The following is a 17,527-nucleotide window of genomic DNA, read 5'->3' on the forward strand; positions in this document are numbered from 1 at the left end:
TACGGGTGCGCTGAAAGTTAGACTGTGCTGGAGGAAGAGCTGAGGAAATAGCCTTTAAATGAGTTTGACCTAAAACCATTGTCTAGCCTGTTTTGCAGTAACATGGTGTTAACTGGGACACAACTCAAACCCTTCCTTCTGCATCACCTCACAAAGGCTCTAAATGTACATTTATAGATAGATTCACTTAGTGGATTGACGTCTTGATGGCTGTGTCGGCCACCCTGGGAGCAAGTCAGTCTTTCAACAAGATGCTCCATTCAGTCTCCACATGTGGAGGTTGAGCCATGCCAGATCTGAATGACAAACGGGGCCTGATCTTGCCTTATCGGTCGTTTGAAATTAACCTTTATTTATATAGCGCTGTAAATTTACACAGCGCTGTACATACAATCTTTTAGTTAGTTAGACATGTTCCTGGCACAACAGTGGGATCTCTGAAATTAGGACCTCCTTGGCCTTATGAAGTGCTACTACTATTACTTCTACTCCCGCACTTTTTAAAGTCCTCTTAGGCATTTGGAAATCACAGCTGTTAGCAGTAATGCATAGAGGTGACCCTGTGGCCACTCCCATGTTCGGGGTGTCTGTTTTCTCTGCTCCCTGAGATTGTAACCTTGCAAATAATATGGTCTGTTCAGTGGAAAGGGGAGCAGAGCTACCCTTGGCCCACCAAACCAAACCACAACCACACTTCTGGGGGAAGATGCTACTCCATCTGATCCACATTCGTCCTGCTGAGCCAGTCCACTTTTGTGCTGAATTCTCTCTTTGTGTGGTCTGCTTTGAGAGAGATGAGATTTGCTTCACCTTTGCAGCGTGGCATCGCTCAGCCTTGAAACCCACTGGGTGACTTTGGGCAAGTCACACTCTCTCAGCCTCAGAGGAGAGCAATGGCAACTCCCCTCTGAACAAATCTTGCCAAGAAATAGTAGGTTCACCTTCAGGTCACCATAAATCAGAAATGACTTGCAGACACACAACAGCAATATGCACACCTAGAAAGTTTCTAAAATATCTAAGGTCTATATATGGAGAGTATTATGGCAATTTTATACAGATAGATAGTGAGGAGAGAGAGTGCAATTTATTTATATCTTAGTGTGTGCATATACACACACACACACATATATGAAGGCATGTGCAAATAATATGGTCCCTGAACTGTGCCCTTGAAGAGATTTTGGACCTCAGCTCCCAGAATCCCAGACTGTTGGCCAACATTGCTAAGGCTTCTGGGAGATGGAGTCCAAAATCTCTCAAAGGGCACAGTTCGGGGACCGAAAGGATGAAGGAAGACTCAGAAGGGAAGGACAGAAAGTATATGGAATGAAATTATGCGATGGATGCTTATTGGAAGAAGAGATTTGGGGAGTTAAAAGGGGTGTTCAATGAGAGCCAGCCTGGCTCAGCGGTTTGAGCGTTGGATTATGAGTCTGGAGGGCAGGGTTCAATTCGCATCTCGGCCATGAAACTCAATGGGGTGCCCTTGGGCCAGTCACACTCTCTCAGCCTCAGAGGAAAGCAATGGCAAAACCCCCTCTAAGGCCCGCCTTCTGCCGGGTCTCCATAAGTCCGAAGCGACTTGAGGGCCCTCAGCAACAGAGACATGCTTTACTCGGCCTTCCTCCTCCTCCTCCTTCCAGCCCTGGGGCTGCCAAGGGCGACCGGAAGTGCCTATGCGGCCGAGAGGAGACAAAGCCTTTTTAAGGGCAGGGCGGTGACGTCAGTACACGCAAGCCCCGCCCCCGCTGGGTGACTCCGCCCCCTCCTTGGTCGGGCAGGACTCGTTCCGGGTCGCGGAAGGCGCAGGAAGTGTCAGGTAATGGCCCCCTGCTCCCTTCCTTCCTTCCTTGGGCGACCCCAAGCGAGGAGTGGGATGGAGCCCCCTCCCCGGGGCTTGGAATGCGGCGGCTGGGGCGCCAGGGGGGCAGCGATTGGCGGATGGGGCGGGAGGGGCGGGGCTTGGCGAGCAGGTCAGGCTGGGCTGGTCGCCTCGGTCCAGGGCTAGAGGGCAGTGGGCTCCTCTCCCTCTTCGCCCAGGACACCGCCTCCATTCCAGGCTTCTGTTCGGGAGGAATCCCAAATGCCCTCCATTTTGAGCAAGACCTATGACTCTAAGCACCTGGATCTCAAGGGGCCAGAGACGCCCTCCGGAAAGAATCCCAGAAACGCCCTCCCCTTGTTTTACCTCTGACCGAGAGGCACGGACTGATGCTTCTTCCAGGGGAGCTTATGGCCAAGAAGCGTGGATTGGCATTGATGGCCCCCTTTCCCCGGCCACGAGGCCTCCATTGCAGCCTTCTCTCCGGGAAAGAATAAACATATTTTGAACCTATTAAAAAATAAAGTAATAAAGAAAGAGGGATTTCTGGAGAATGCTCCTCTGCCTCTGTGTTCTCCGCTGCCCTGGAGTCTGCGAAGGGGGGCATTCGCACGGCGACCCTGACCCAGAACACGCTGCAGAAATAGTCCAGTCTGAGGCCCCTTTGACTGCCCTGGCTCAGTGCTTGGGCATCCTGGGAATTGTAGTTTATTGCCACTCTAGAGCTCTCTCATAAAACTACAGTTCCCAGAATTCCCTAGCATAGAGCCAGAGCAGTTAAAGGGGTCTCAAAGGGGATTATATCTGCAGTGGGTTTCTTGGGCCCCTGTGGATGAGACACCTCCAAGTCTCCCTGTCTTCCCTGCTTTGCTCAGTCCCTGCAAACCCATGACTGTGGCTCCCTGACGGAGTCCATCCCTCTGGCCTGTCCTTCCTTCCTCCCTCCCTCCACCTTTCCTAGCATCATCGTCTTTTGCAAGGAGTCATGCCTTCTCATGATGTGGCCAAAGTACGGCAGCCTCAATATGGCCGTCTTGCCTTCCAAGGAGAGATCTGGTTTGATCTGTTCAAGGACCCGCTTGTTTAACTTTTTGGCTGTCCTTGGAAACTAAGCTCTCTTCTCCAGAACCACATCTTGAATGCGTTGATTTTCTTTCTGTCTGCTCCCTTCACTGTCCAGCTCCCACATCTGCTGCACATGGCGACTGGGAATACTTTTCCCTGGACGATTCTGACTTTAGCGCTCAGTTGTATGTCTTTGCTCTTCACTATCTTTTCTAGTTTTCCATAGCTGCCTTCCCTGGCCTCCTTATTTCTTGACTGCGTTCTCCGTTCTGATCAACGTATGATTCAAGATACAGAAATTATTTGACTATTTCAGTTTCCTCATTGTCCAGATTGAATTTATGTATTCCTTCAGTGGTCATTTTTTTTAAATGTTCAGCATTAATCCTGCCTTTGCACTTTCATCTTTGACACACACACACACACACACTTGTGGAGAATGTATATTGTATTATTCCACTGTCACTGCTAGGGCTGCTTCCTGTGGCATCCTGGGGTTTGCAGTTTTGTTGCTGATGTTTTAGTTTCTTATATCCCACCTTTCTCCCAATACAGGGATTCAAGCCGTTGTTGTTGTTGTGTGCCTTCGAGTAATATCTGACTTATGTCACCCTTAAGATGGTGAATGCATCATGGCATTTTCTTAGCGAGTTGAGTCAGATGGGGGTTTGCCATTGCCATCCTCTGAGGCTGAGAGAGATTGTGACTTGCCCAAGGCCACCCAGTGGGCTTCCATAGCTGACCGAGGAGTCAAATCCAGGTCCCCAGAGTCACAGTCCAGCACTCTAACCACTATGCCACACTATATTTCTTTATTGCGTTTTCTGGTGCTGCCTCATTTCATTTATGTTTTTTTTTCCTGTGAGGTGTCACTCAGTTTCTCCCTTGTCCTGGTACTTCACTATTTGTCCTGAAAAGCATTGCCTTTATTACTTTGGGAGTCTATATACAGTAGCTGCAACCCCCATGCATTTTCTACAGCAGCAGCAAACAAAATGTGCTGCAGTTCTTCAAAGTTGGCTTGCTCCTGCAAGACTCTGCTGTGTGTGGTTTCAGAAAAGGCTTTTATACCATTTTCCTACCTCATTCACTTCATTTTATGGGCAGGAGGAGGTGTTGATCTCTGTTCATAATCCTCCGTATTTTTCCTCACAGCTTCCAGAAGCAGCAACTCTCAAATCTGGCAAGAAAAGAAATTTGGGAGGATGGGGCAATCTGGGGAGGTCATAAGGGGCCAAGGGCTGAAAAAACAGCACTGGAGGCAAGCATGTGATTCAGGTTGTTGTGCGTCTTCTTCAAGTTGTTTCTCATTCTTTACTGGGGGATTGGTATTCTACACAAGCCATTTTCTCTTCTAACTAGTAACAAGTGCGCCTGAATGTGTTCAGAACAAAATCTGTAAAAAGAAACTCTTTAATTTTGGCCCTTAATGAGTTTTGGAATTAATTTGCCAATTTTAGTAGTAGTTATCCATCACTTTACAGCATGTAAAAGCAATACAGTGCATAAATCTGCTGCACACACAGCACTTCACTGGTTTAAAAACCTCCTTGAACGTGAATTTATTATTATGCATGTTTACACATAAAAAGACCTGAAGAGCCATCCAGACCAACCCTGTGCCATGCAGGAACTCACAATCAAAGCACCTCCAAAAGATGGCCATCTAGCCTCTGTTTAAAAACAGAGAAGGCGACTCCATCACACTCAGAGGCAATATATCCCACTGTTGAACAGTTCTTACTGTCAATATGTTCTTCCTAATGTTTAGGTGGAATCTCTTTTCCTTTATTTTGAATCCATTGCTCTGTGTCCTAGTCTCTGGAGCAGCAAAATTCAAGCTTGCTCCATCCTCAATATTATATTCATAGAGCTTGCTATGTTTTGATACTCTGGCTACATTACATCTTTTTGTACATGCCTGCTCTGTCCCTATAGTAGTCTATAGGGACAGAGTGTGGGCCAACATTGAAGAGTTGCATTGAGCAGAATATGGGCATCTGCCTTAATGTGTTATCTACTGTGTTAATTTTTATCAGAAAGGTTTCTGTTTTCCAGGTACAGAAATACAGCTTCTGATAGCTGGCAAATATTGAATTATTGTTATGTGTTGTGTGTCTTCAAGTCATTCCTGATCTATGATGACCCTAAGACAAACCTATCATGGGGTTTTCTTGGCAATATTTGTTCAGTGGAGGTTTGCTATTGCCGTTCTCTGAAGCTGAGAGCATGTGACTTGTCCAAGGCCACCCAGTAGGTTTACATGGCCGAGCTGGGAACTGAACCCTAGTCTCCAGAGTCGTAATCCAACACACAAACCACTATGTCACACTGGCTCTCCATTAAAAAGTTCTACCTAGCAAAACTCTAAAACAAACAAACAAAAATGTCAATCTCTCACAATGATTGCATGGGCAAAATATAGAGGAAGGTTAGAGGGAAGGGAAGACCAAAGAAGGGAACGTTAAAAGGAAAGAGGGTAAAGAAAAAGAAGAAGAGAAATGAGTTGTTCTTTGTTTTTCTTTGAAAGAGTATATCTGAGAATAGGTAAGAATAGAAAGTGATTGGTATGAAAGAACATACAGTGGACCCTTGTTATACGCTGGGGTTTGGTTCCAAGATCTCCCATGTATAACAAAATCTGTGGATGCTCAAGTCCCTCCCTTATAAAAAATGGAAAATCAAGGTTTGATATTTGAAATGTATATCTTTTTTTAAAATTTTCAAACTGTGTATGCTTGAATCTGTGTATAAAAAATCCATGTATAAGAAGGGCTGACTGTAATTGAAAATAACAGACTAGTAACTGCCTTCTAATTTTGAATGGTAGATACTGTACATATGTATGTTGAATGTTTTAAAGTTTGTTTGAAGTTTTTAAGGTGAAAACTAATATGAAAATGTAAAAAAAATAATGTCAATCTCTATTGAAACATACCATCTTCACAGATAACATGATTTATTATCATTGTTACTTGGAAAAAACTTACAGCTGTATTTCTGAAAAAGAACCTGTTGGCCATATGTATCGACATATTGAGTCCGTCAAATTGTAAGCTGTGAAGTTGAAGGCTTTCATGGCTGGCATCCATAGTTTTTTGTGGGTTTTTTGGGCTATGTGGCCATGTTCTAGGAGTGTTTCTTCCTGACCTTTCGCCAGCATCTGTGGCTGGCATCTTCAGAGAATGCATTCTGTTAACATGCCAGCCACAGATGCTGGCGCAACGTCAGGAATAAACTCTTCTAAAACATGGTCACATAGCCTGAAAAACCCACAAAAAACTATAAATTGTAAGCTGTTTCAGACGTTTGCATCAAAGAGGGGGATATACATTTTCATATCAAATATATCAATAAAATATATATCAGAATGTTTCCAGTTGCACATATGTGCATCACAGTTCAGTAAAAGGTTGGCTTTGAAAACTGGATGAATATTGACAAAACACACATCTTAACTGATATTTAAAGTGAAGTATAAGCTTTTCCCAAAATAGACTACTCCAGCAGAGTTGGGGGGATCACCATTCATCAGTGGAAGCTCAGTGACCATGTGATCTTCATGATATTTTATCTTCAGGTTTTCAGAATGGTGTGGTCTGTTCCTCCATACCTTTATGGCTCTGTGTAATGTAACTGCAGTGAGCAAGGAAGGTAGCCAATGCATCTTATAGTCTAATTGGAACATTTGTTATACTAAATAATAATAATAAAATTTTTATTTATATACCGCCCTTCCATCAGATCAGGGCGGTTTACAGCAATTAAAAATACAATCAACAATAAACATTAAAATCATACAACAATTACATAAAACATAAAAACAAAAGGCCCCAGGTTAGCCAGTCCCGTTGCCAGTGCGGCGGAAGGAGGCCTAAAAGACCTTAGTCAGGGAATGCAATTCCAAACAGGAAGGTCTTTAAATCCCGTCTAAATTGGGCCAGGGAGGTAGCTGAGCGGAGCTCTATGGGCAGCGTGTTCCAAAGGGCCGGGGCGGCGATGGAAAAAGTCCTCCTGGTGGTGGAGACAAACCTCGCCCCGGGAACCCTAAGTAATTGCTGCCCAGATGTTCTGAGGGTGCGGGGCGGAATGTATGGGGAGGCGGTCCTTCAGGTATCCTGGGCCCAAGCCATTTAGGGCTTTATAGGTCATCACCAACACCTTATATTGCGCCCGGAAGCGAATGGGCAGCCAATGGAGATCTTTTAATACCGGTGTTATATGGCTGGCCCTGGACGTGCCAGTGACCAGCCTGGCTGCCATGTTCTGCACCATTTGAAGCTTCCGGGTTTGGTATAAGGGTTGCCCCATGTAGAGTACATTGCAGAAATCCAGTCTCGAGGTTACCAGGGCGTGTACCACAGTTTCAAGGTCTCTCTGGGCCAGGTATGGGCGCAGCTGGCGAATAAGCCGAAGCTGATAACAGGTGCTCTTGACCGTCACATTCACCTGAGCAGTCAGGCGAACGGACGAGTCAAGAAGCACCCCCAGACTGCGCACGGAGTCCTTCACAGGGAGCGTGACCCCGTTCAGGACAGGTGGAACAACCGCCGTTCCTGGACCAGGGGAACCTATCACGAGTACCTCCATTTTCTCTGGATTCAGCTTGAGTCGGTTTTCCCTCATCCAGCCCATTACTGACTCCAGACAGGCCACGAGAGGAGAGACGCCATCCTCAGTCACTGCATCAGTCAGAGACATAGAGAAGATTATTTGGGTGTCATCAGTGTACTGATAACCCCGCGCCCCATGTCTCTGGATGATCTCTCCCAGCGGTTTCATGTAAATGTTAAATAGCATGGGAGACAGAATGGCTCCTTGAGGGACCCCAGTTTTAAGGGCCCTCTCATCGGAGCACACGTCTCCCAGCTGCACCATCTGGGACCTTCCAGAGAGATAGGAGCGGAACCACTGGAGCGCAGTGCCACCGACTCCTACCTCTGCTAGACGCCCCAGAAGGATACCATGGTCTATGGTATTGAAAGCCGCTGAGATGTCCAAGAGCACCAACAGGGACACGCTTCCCCTGTCGATGCCCAGACGGAGATCATCAACCAAGGCGACCATGGCCATCTCAACTCCGTAACCCGCCCGAAAGCCAGTTTGAAATGGGTCCAGATAATCCGTTTCATCCAAGACCGCCTGAAGCTGGATTGCAACCGCCCTCTCGATCACCTTCCCCAAAAATGGCAGCAGTGAAACTGGCCGGTAATTATTATATACCAGGGGGTCGAGGGAGGGCTTTTTTAATAAAGGTTTTACAATGGCCAATTTAAGGTCGGATGGAAATTGCCCTTCCCTCAAAGATGTATTAATGATCTGGCGTAACAATAGAGTTACAGCCGGTCCCCCCTGGGCTGCTAGCCACGAGGGACAGGGATCGAGAGAGCAGGTTGTCTTCCGAACACTTCCGAGGATCTTGTCCACATCATTGGTACTTACCAACTCAAACCGATCCAGTTTAATAAAGTCCACGGAGGCCCTGGATACCTCTACTCTAGGTTCTGCCTGAATGTCGGCGTTGAACTTGAACTGCTCAGGTTATAGGATGTTGTGTCACCTTTTTTGCAGGAGCTCCTGTGTTAAAGATGGCTCGTATTTCTCTGGAAGAACTAAATGAAATGAGTGATGAGGTCCTTGATGAAGAAGATGAGCCAATGGATGGAGAGGAACAGAACAGGCTCTTTTCTCATTGGGAGACAGTCGCCAGCACTCACCAAGTGTCACTTCCTCAAGGTATGAATTTACAATCCAAAAAGCCCCAATTAGATTGAATGTAGATGTGTCTTCAATGAGAAGAAGCTATGAGGTATGGGCTGCAGGATGAGGTCTGTTCCCCTGGGTTTGTACAACCTTTAGCTCATGAGTATCCCCTCCCATGCATTGGGTGGACTATCTGCTTTAGTTTATTTTTTCCCCACTAACAGTTGTCATGTTATGTTATTATCAGTCGTGATAATTTGTTATTTTTTAAACACTGAAATGTGCTTCCATACAGGAAGGGTGGTGGCTTTGTGACTTATACAAGGGCCTACCACTCATTGCTGTGCACTGTCTCTGAGAGATGAAGGGAAGGAAGGGGAAGGCTGGCTTCATGGTTGACACCAGAGCCAACTAATCAGCATCATGCAATTCCTGCTTCTGCTGTAAAGCAAAAGAAAAACTCCCCTTAGGCTTTGTCTTTGAAAGTACTTGGAAGAAGGTTGCATGTTTGCAGCCAACACAAAATTAATGGAGAAGAGTCTAGTAAAAAAAGCAAGATCAAACCTGAAGAAGAAATAGAAAAGATAATGCAATATAATAGCATACTAGAAACCCAGTTTAAATACGGTTACATCCAAATTAAGTAAGACACTCTTCAAGCAATTAACTATTGTATGAATGGCTTTTCAGAAATAAACTGCAAGTGGAGCAGATGAGACATAGTCCCAATGGGTTGGTTTAACGCATTATTCTGCTGTGGTCCTAATCCATATTAGCAAGCCTGATGCTTGAGAAACAGTTCATATTTGTCCTCTGTTCCCAGTGCTGGAATAAACTCCCCATACCTGAGTTCATGATTTGAGTCAGCCTCCCTGCACTTGCAGTTAATTTTGAAAAAAAGTAATTAATGCAATTTCTAGTTGCATTCAAGTATCTTGTCTGGCTCCACTGTTTGAGATCTTGGGTGGCAGTTTTTCCACTAGACTAGAAGATGGTTTCCAGTTACCTCCATCATCTGTCCTTCAAGGCAGCTCAAGCAGCAGCAAGGGGGAAATATTAGCATCCATTTAAGTAACCATACTGTCTCAAAAAGATTTGTTTCCAGCTAAATCATTTGTATCTAGATCTTTATGTAGTATGAAACTTACCTCATATAATACGAAGCTTCTCTAAGGAAGGTTGCTAGTTTAGAAAGTGTAGGTTTGTATAGGTTTTGGGAAAGTTTTAAGACATTTTTTCAGCCTTAACAGTCAATGTTTCCCAATTTCCTCTGTTTTGATAGAGATGGCAGGTCCAATAGTGCAAATGACACGCCATAACCAGACGCGCGAGCCTGTACCCTATGCTACTTTATCACAGCATGAGAAGGTGAGCACTCATGTATATGCAGACTTTCATTCCTTGAGAGGTGTGGAGTGCTGTTCCTAAAGAGAGTTCTGTGTAAATACTTCAGGGTCCTAGTTCTGTGGTGTACTAAGGAATCAAAAGTAGATCGAGGAAATTTAGTACTGTACTAATATGTTCTCCAGCTGTGATGCTGACAGTACAGTTATCTATATGTCTAGTCAGAAGTTAAGCCCCAATGGGTTTAACAGGACTTGGTCCCAGGTAGGGATTTAGCGAATTGGTAGGAATCACACAGCCCTTCAAAGGCAACTCCCAACAGCTCTGTCCAACATTGCCAATGGTGAGGAATGTTGGAAGTTGCAATTCAGCAAAATCTGTAAGGCTGTATATTTCCTAAACCTGGTCTGGAGGATTTCATGAATGTTCTGTCCTCCACAACAGTGTTGTTTTCCTTCAGTCCTTCATTTTACTCCGATGGTTTTTCAATTGTATTGATGGTCATTTTATTAATATTGTAAGTTTCATGCTGTAATAATTTTATTCATTTTGGCTCAGCTTCTCTCTCGTAGTATTAGTGGGATCAAGAACATGTAACTGCTTTTTGGATTTTTAAGGACTGTAATATATTTTGAATTTGTAAACATGTGCATGTGTGTATATGTTTGTCATAGCGTGAGCGAGAAAATACCTTCTAAGTGTCTTCTAAATATACACTTGTCCCTCCCCGTTTGTGGACTTTGGGGGTCTGCGGTTTTGGTCCTTCGCGGACGGCAAGCAAGGAGGGACAAAATGGGGGGGGGGTGCACTCCCTTTATAACCAATGGGGTTTGAATATCTGTGATATTTCTGATTTACAGGGGGGTCCAGAACAGATCCCTTGCAAATCGGGAGGGACGAGTCTTCATTTCCTCATGGTGTTTAGGGTACAGCAAATTTACATCTGTAGATCTGTAGCACTTTCTTGCTCTTTTGTTTCCTTCAAAGAAAGGGGTTTTGTTTGAACTAAATTGAATAGAACTAGGGCAACTGTCATTTTTAGCAATAAAATGTGTCCATTTCTTAAAGTGTGATTTGGCTTTCAGGAACACTGAATTAGAAGTGTTGCCCTCAACTTCCATAAAATGCTAGGTTCTTTAAAGATGTTTTCCAGAGTCCATTTTGCCTTCATATTAACTGAGACATGATGGCAAACCAATAAATACTAGGAAAACTGAGTGGTAACGTCATACTTACACAGTGTAAGTTACACTATCTCCAGTCCCCCCTTTTAACATGTGAAGGCAGGAAAATAAAAGAAAAAGCTTCTAGAATGTGGTGAGCCAATGTTGTTTCATTCATTTGAATGTAGTGAACTAATTTTAATAAACTAGTATGGGCCTCATTCTGGTATCCTGAATGAGGACCAAACTGTGGTTCATCATTTCATCTGGACTGTGTTTATGTTTCAGATTTTTTTTAAAAGCCAATTTGTAGAGTTATGTACCATTTACATAGGTCATATGAAGTCATGGCTCCAGCATTTCAGAAAAGCCTGATATTTATACCTCTTTCTTGTTCAAACATTCTGATTGCCTTTTGCCATGCATTTAATCAAAGCTTACTTACCTCCGTTTGAATGACACACATTTTGGTAATGGAAAATAACATGTCAAATAGCCTTAGACCATTTACTAACCCAAGTAAGCCCGAAGGCAGGGAATAGTCTAACTAAAAAGATTGTCTGTACATTGCTGTGTAAATTTACAGCGCTATATAAATAAAGGTTAATAATAATAATAATAATTAGTTCAAATGACATGAAACAACCAGCATGTCACTTTCTCTCCCGTGACTGACCCCACATTAATAGCCTAGATCCATAAAACCTCTTGCTAGTTTGCATTCTATGGATCTGTCAAAAGAATCTTAGGTCCCATACAGACAGGCCAAAATAAAGTTGCTTCAGGTCACTTTGAGGTATGCTGTTAAAATGATGCATGTGTACTAAGAGTCCGGAAGCTGTGCCAAAGCTGCTCTCCAGTCCTTAGTACTGGATCGTGGTTTTGGCGTGGCTTCCAGACTCTTAGTATGCATGGATCATTTAAACAGCATACCTCCAAAGTGATTAGAAGCAGCTTTATTTTGGCCTGTCTGTATTGGGCCATAGAGTCTTTCTAGAGCATAGCGGGGATCCTTTGCCAGGTTTTCTATCCCATTTTTTAATTGTAAGAACAATTGTAAGAACAATTGTAAGAGAAATGAGGTGAAACGTCTGTATTTCTTCTTATAGTTTGGGGAACCTTGGCGACTGATACAGAATATTTAAATAACATCCCCTTAAAGTGGTGTTTACCTATTCTAATTCCACCTTGTATGTGTATATGTGTCTCCAAGTTGCCTGTTGACAAGGCAACGAAAATAACCTCTCATAGGTAATTTTGCCACTTTCTTTGCATTAATTATCTCAAATGGAATCTCTGAAGATTCTCTTCTGGACTCTGGGGGGGGGGGGGGATGTCATCTGAATACCACACTCCCAAAACGTCCAGAAGCCACTTCTTTTGGTCCATGTGTTCCAGGCTTGGGACATGGAGCAATATTCCACCTCAACATCAGGAAGAATTTCCTGACAGTAACAGCTGTTGGACAGTGGAATACACTCCCTTGGAGGGTGGTGGAGACTCCTTCCTTGGAGGTTTTTAAACAGAAGCCGGATGGCCATCTATTGGTGGTGCTTTGATTGTGTGTTCCTGCAGGGAGTTGGACTGGACTTTGAGGTCTTTTCCAATTCTATGATTCTATGAAATGTTTCCTGTTGGGGCCATTACTTTTCCATTTTAGTGCAAAACAAAGTTTTAGAAAAGGTGATATTTCTTCTCTCTGGAATATTCTCATTCAAGCATTGATTTTTATCTCATCTTCCTTGTGGTTTTCATAATCTGATCTTCCAAATATTTTGAACTTCAGCTCCCAGAATCCTCAACCAGCTTAGCCAGTGGTCAGGAATTCTGAAAGTGGAACTACAAAATAATTGGAATACTAAATATTCAGAACCACTCCTTTAAACTTCTGTAAGCATCCTGGGGGACACTGGCTACTGCTTATTCCAGGTGCTACTGTTACCAGTTATTTCTGCTTTTTAGATTGTTTGTGCTAAAAGGATTTGACTGCACCAAGCATTTACTTTTCCATCCACAATCATATGTTTTCTTCTTTTCTCTCCTTTTTTTTGAACTAGCAGTCCTGATCCAAGAATATAAACAGAATTAGTAACTCCTACTTATAAAAATGTAGTAATTCATTAATATTTTTGTCTTGTGTTTTATTCAAATGTTTCTGTTTGTCAGAGCTTTATATTCCACCCTTCCTTATAAGACATTGTTGTGATGTTGTTGTGTGCCTTCAAGTCATTTCCGACTTATGGAGACCAAAAGGTGAACCTATCATTGCAAGATTTGTTCAGAGGGATTTTCTGCCTTTGCCTTCTTCTGAGGCTGAGAGTGTGTGTTTGGTTAAGATCACTCATTGGGTTTCCATGCCCAAGCAGGGATTTGAACCCTGGTCTCCAGAGTCATCGTGCAACACTCAAACCACCACACCAGCTCTTTGTAAATGCTCATAGTGGATAATAAACTACACAAAAACCTAACCTTAAAATAAAAAATTACAAATACTTGAAGTAATAAAATGCAAATATCTGCTAAAATACAAGGAGTGGTAAAAGACATAACAGACATTTGCTTTCATGCTTTAGGGAGAGAACATATTTGTAGTTAAATGTTATTTGTCCCCCACTTTTATTTTTTAAACAGCTATAGTTGGAAAAGAAAGAAATAAGCATTGTTTCTCAGTAGAAGGGCTACAAATTTCTAATGTTAGCTGAAGAAACATTTCAAGCAACTATTTTAATTAGGAACTCTAGCTTTTTTTTTTTTTTTTTGTAATTAATGCAGCCATTAATTATTTAAAGCATAAAGGTATTTACAGTAATAAAAAGAAAGGAAGGTATTAGATTGACAGCAAAATTCTGAGGATTTTCCCAGCAACCAGTGGTGATTTAGATAAGAGAAGCCACATTCGTTATCTCAGTAAGATGTAATACCTTAGCTGAGTTTGGTTAAAATTGCTGATCAGATTAAAACATTTGGGTCTTTCTCCTTTTTCCTTGGTAAATGCCAATTTGAGGATTATGATATTGAGATATATGTGGCTTTCAGCCATCTGTCCCTTTGTTTGCATTTATCATGTAATTAGGTTTGGCAGAGGAACAGGGATACTTTCTTTGTATGAAGCAGGGGTCAGAAATGGAAGTGGAATGGTAGTGACACTACCATTTTCTTTTTTAAATGCCAAAGTTTTACCTATATGTAATTTCCACTCTGTGTTGTTTGAAGGCCAAAAGATAAACCTGGCTTTCATTAACTCTTCTTTCTTCTTGGTTCAGTGTGAGGAGATAGCATATGAGGAACGGTTGTACCCAGCTGGGAAATGGGCATGCATCACCAAACAAGAACCCAAGTATGAGCAGAGCATCTCTATGGGTTTTATGAAACTAATACGGTACATCTGCAAGGAAAACTCCCTAGGTACGTGCAAGCAATTGTTATAGCAGATTTGTAGCCATCTGCAGCAGCTGGACTAACTTTAGACTGGAAATGCATGGAATGGATTTCCTATTACCAGTACTTCTTTCACTGCCTGATTGTGTGCCTTTCCATCCAGGCCGCCACTTGGGAATGACTGTTCCAGTGATCAATGAAATCCACCTGAATAAGGAAGGCACAGAATTGCTTCAAGAGGTCATCACAGCTTATTACCTCCCTGAGGAATTTCAACTCAACCCTCCTCTCCCCCTTGACCCAGAAATCCAGATTCAAGAAAGAGCACCATTTCAAGTTATCACCAGGTGGGCCCTGACTCATGTGTACTAAAGATGTATTCTGGGTTTCAAAGGCTACTAAATGGAACAAGGAAGGTTTCATGCTTTCTCAGCTTGGAGAAAGGGAATACATGAGAGGGAAGGTGGTGACTGAGGGAGAAAAAAATGATGGAAGAAAGCAAAAACATATTGAAAAGTTGGTTTTCTGCTGGGGCAATTATTTCCAGGAGGGGTTCCCCTATTCCAAAATCAGGAGACATGTATGGGTGAGTGGATAGGTGGGTGGATGAGTTATAAGAAAATAGGATGTTCTTACCAACACTAGATCTTTATGGGACATTGTTTTGTTGTTGACCGTGTAAAGGGTGTTTTATGGGACGACTACAGAAGAAACGATTCTACGGGAGATCCACCTTCTCTGGGAGTTGCTGGGCTCTACAGATAATGTGTTCCGTGAAACCTACATGGTGGCTGCATACCAGAATCCAGCTGTACCTAACCGTCGTAATGAGATCTGGTTTATTCGGCGAGCAGACTGAAGTGCAGTGAATTCCTGACAAGATTACAATCTACCCTGTGACTGGATCCCGGTTTAGATGGCAGTTCTAGTCTGAAGGAGATGAATGCACATCCCGACTCACTATAGAATAGATGAGCCGCTCCTTTACCCCTGGGTGAACAAAGGAATTATGTTCCTTCCTATGAGCTCACAGCCAAGGAAAAACTAGTACACCCAAATCTCTCCCAGAGAAGGTTTCCATCCCTCTCCTGTAGGGGATGGTATGACAGTATGGTGGCATAGATGGAGATTATATTGGAAAGAACAGTTGTCAGCTTCCATGAGCCCTGAGTCTGTGCTACAGTGGAATTAAGGTGTGCTGGAGATTGTAGCCGCTGAGCAACCCATATTGCACATTCCAAGGGTTATGTATTGATTTGGAAATGAAAGAGGAGAGCTGGCCTGCAGCTGTGTCTGTATAACTGAAAGACAGGAATGGGTGAGGCACAGGCCATCACCTCCATTACATATAGAAGGAAGATTTCACTTTTGATGCCATAGAGCATTGCTTTTAGTCATATATATGAAAGGCTGCTACTCTCCTTATTCTCCAACTACAACAAAGCTCCATTCTTGCAGCTTAGGATGGCTTTAGACTTTCCTGGATGGAATAATTTGAGAACATGTCCAGGAAATCCCTGCCAAAAGCTATGGCCAGAGAAAGATCTGAGAAGTGCATTTTAGGGAGATTCTTCTCTAAAGCATACAATCCTGCTTTTTTTTTTTTTTTACTGGTCCCAAGAGTACCCAAAGAGCTACATGCCACTCACTGGCAGCTTCCTGCCTATCAACCAGCTGGAGCTTTTGCCCATTGCCTCTTGATCAGGCAGGCCCAAGGGCTTAGTGTGAGTTAAACAGGCTATGTATCTGTAAGTTGTCATTGGCAGCATTTTTGTTGCTGTGTGTTGCGTTGTGCATTGATTGGTTGGTTTCACACTCATGAATGCTGCTGTCCTCTCCCAAGAGAGGATGGTAAAACAAAGCAAACCTAAAATAAAATCTAGCTCAAACCTCTTAAGTTTTTGGTGTTTTGTCTATGTCTCCTGGATTGGTATTGAATTAACTTCTATGATTTCTGACTCCAGGATCTGAATATTGTCATCTCTGGGGTGAACAGCATGAAAACAGGTGACATCAGAAGAATAATAAGATGATGAGCAGCACAGCTGCTTGCTCAGAACTGGATAGGTAATTTCAATATAAAGGAGCAGATATAAAGCAATAGCATCCTGCCTTTCCAAATTGTTGTAATTCTTACCCAGAATGATTTGTGACTCCTCATACTGAAACACAGCACCAGTAAAAATCACATTGGATGCAGTGGGTGTCTTTCCCCTTTTAAGGTGATACAATAGCGAACAACTTTCTGTTGTGTTCTATACAACTCTAGTCAAAAATGGTATATAGCAATCATTGAGCTGGGTAAGTGCACTTCTGCAAATGTAGTTCGTTAATTTCAGTGCTGAAAATCTTCACTTCACCTTATCTTTAAGAATAGGACGGACATCTGCAGTTAACTCAATTTTCCCTCTTGTATCAAGGCAAAGTGCATGAGAATTAACAGAAAATCAACCAAAACTCCAACCCAAAAGTGACTGAAGATACTTCTGACTTTGACTGGGGATGGGTTTTCTTAAGCAGGAGTGGATTTGTTGTTGTTGTTGTTTGCCCTCAAGTAGTTTCCAACTTATGGTGACCCTATGGTGAGCCCATCCTGGGGTTTTCTTGGAAAGATTTGTTCAGAGAATGTTTGCCATTGCCTTCCCTTGAGGCTGAGAGCATGTGACTTGCTCAAAGTCACCTAGTGCATTTCATGGCCAAGCAGGAAATTGGACCCTGGTCTCCAGAGTCATAGTCTAACACTCAAACCACTATGCCATGCCTACTAACCCATTATTCATGGAGACCTTCAGGAACAGCAATTGATTCTTTGGGGATTTTTTTTAAACTCCCAGTACAGGTATTTAAATTTTGGAGATTTGAAGAGGTCATGGAAACAATGAAAAGCAGGGTTGGGGCAACATATGGCCTATGGGCTTCAGTTTCCACATCTATGCTTTAGAAGCCTAAACACTGGAAGCATAAAATCCCATTCATAGGGATTAGTGATTCATCTTCTAGCACCTCCTTACAGTTAACTTTAATACTATACATGATAGCAACAACACTA

At 43.0% G+C, this 17,527-nt stretch overlaps 1 protein-coding gene across 1 annotated transcript; it reads left to right on the forward strand.

Annotated features, from left to right (window-relative positions):
* Positions 1-1,761: 1,761 nt before the first annotated feature.
* On the forward strand, positions 1,762-16,375 carry LOC149310514 (heme-binding protein 1-like). The gene is made up of 6 exons (XM_089529117.1): positions 1,762-1,822; positions 8,462-8,626; positions 9,876-9,961; positions 14,364-14,505; positions 14,642-14,825; positions 15,163-16,375. Exons 2-6 carry the CDS (start codon positions 8,479-8,481, stop codon positions 15,335-15,337), a joined length of 735 nt encoding a protein of 244 aa, XP_089385243.1. The 5' UTR covers positions 1,762-1,822; positions 8,462-8,478; the 3' UTR covers positions 15,338-16,375.
* The last annotated feature ends 1,152 nt before the right edge of the window (positions 16,376-17,527 follow it).

This window comes from Sceloporus occidentalis, unplaced genomic scaffold, assembly GCF_023333645.1.
Source record: "Sceloporus occidentalis isolate IW3139 unplaced genomic scaffold, rSceOcc1.0.p SCAF_6, whole genome shotgun sequence".
In the NCBI taxonomy this organism is placed as follows: Eukaryota; Metazoa; Chordata; class Lepidosauria; order Squamata; family Phrynosomatidae; genus Sceloporus; species Sceloporus occidentalis.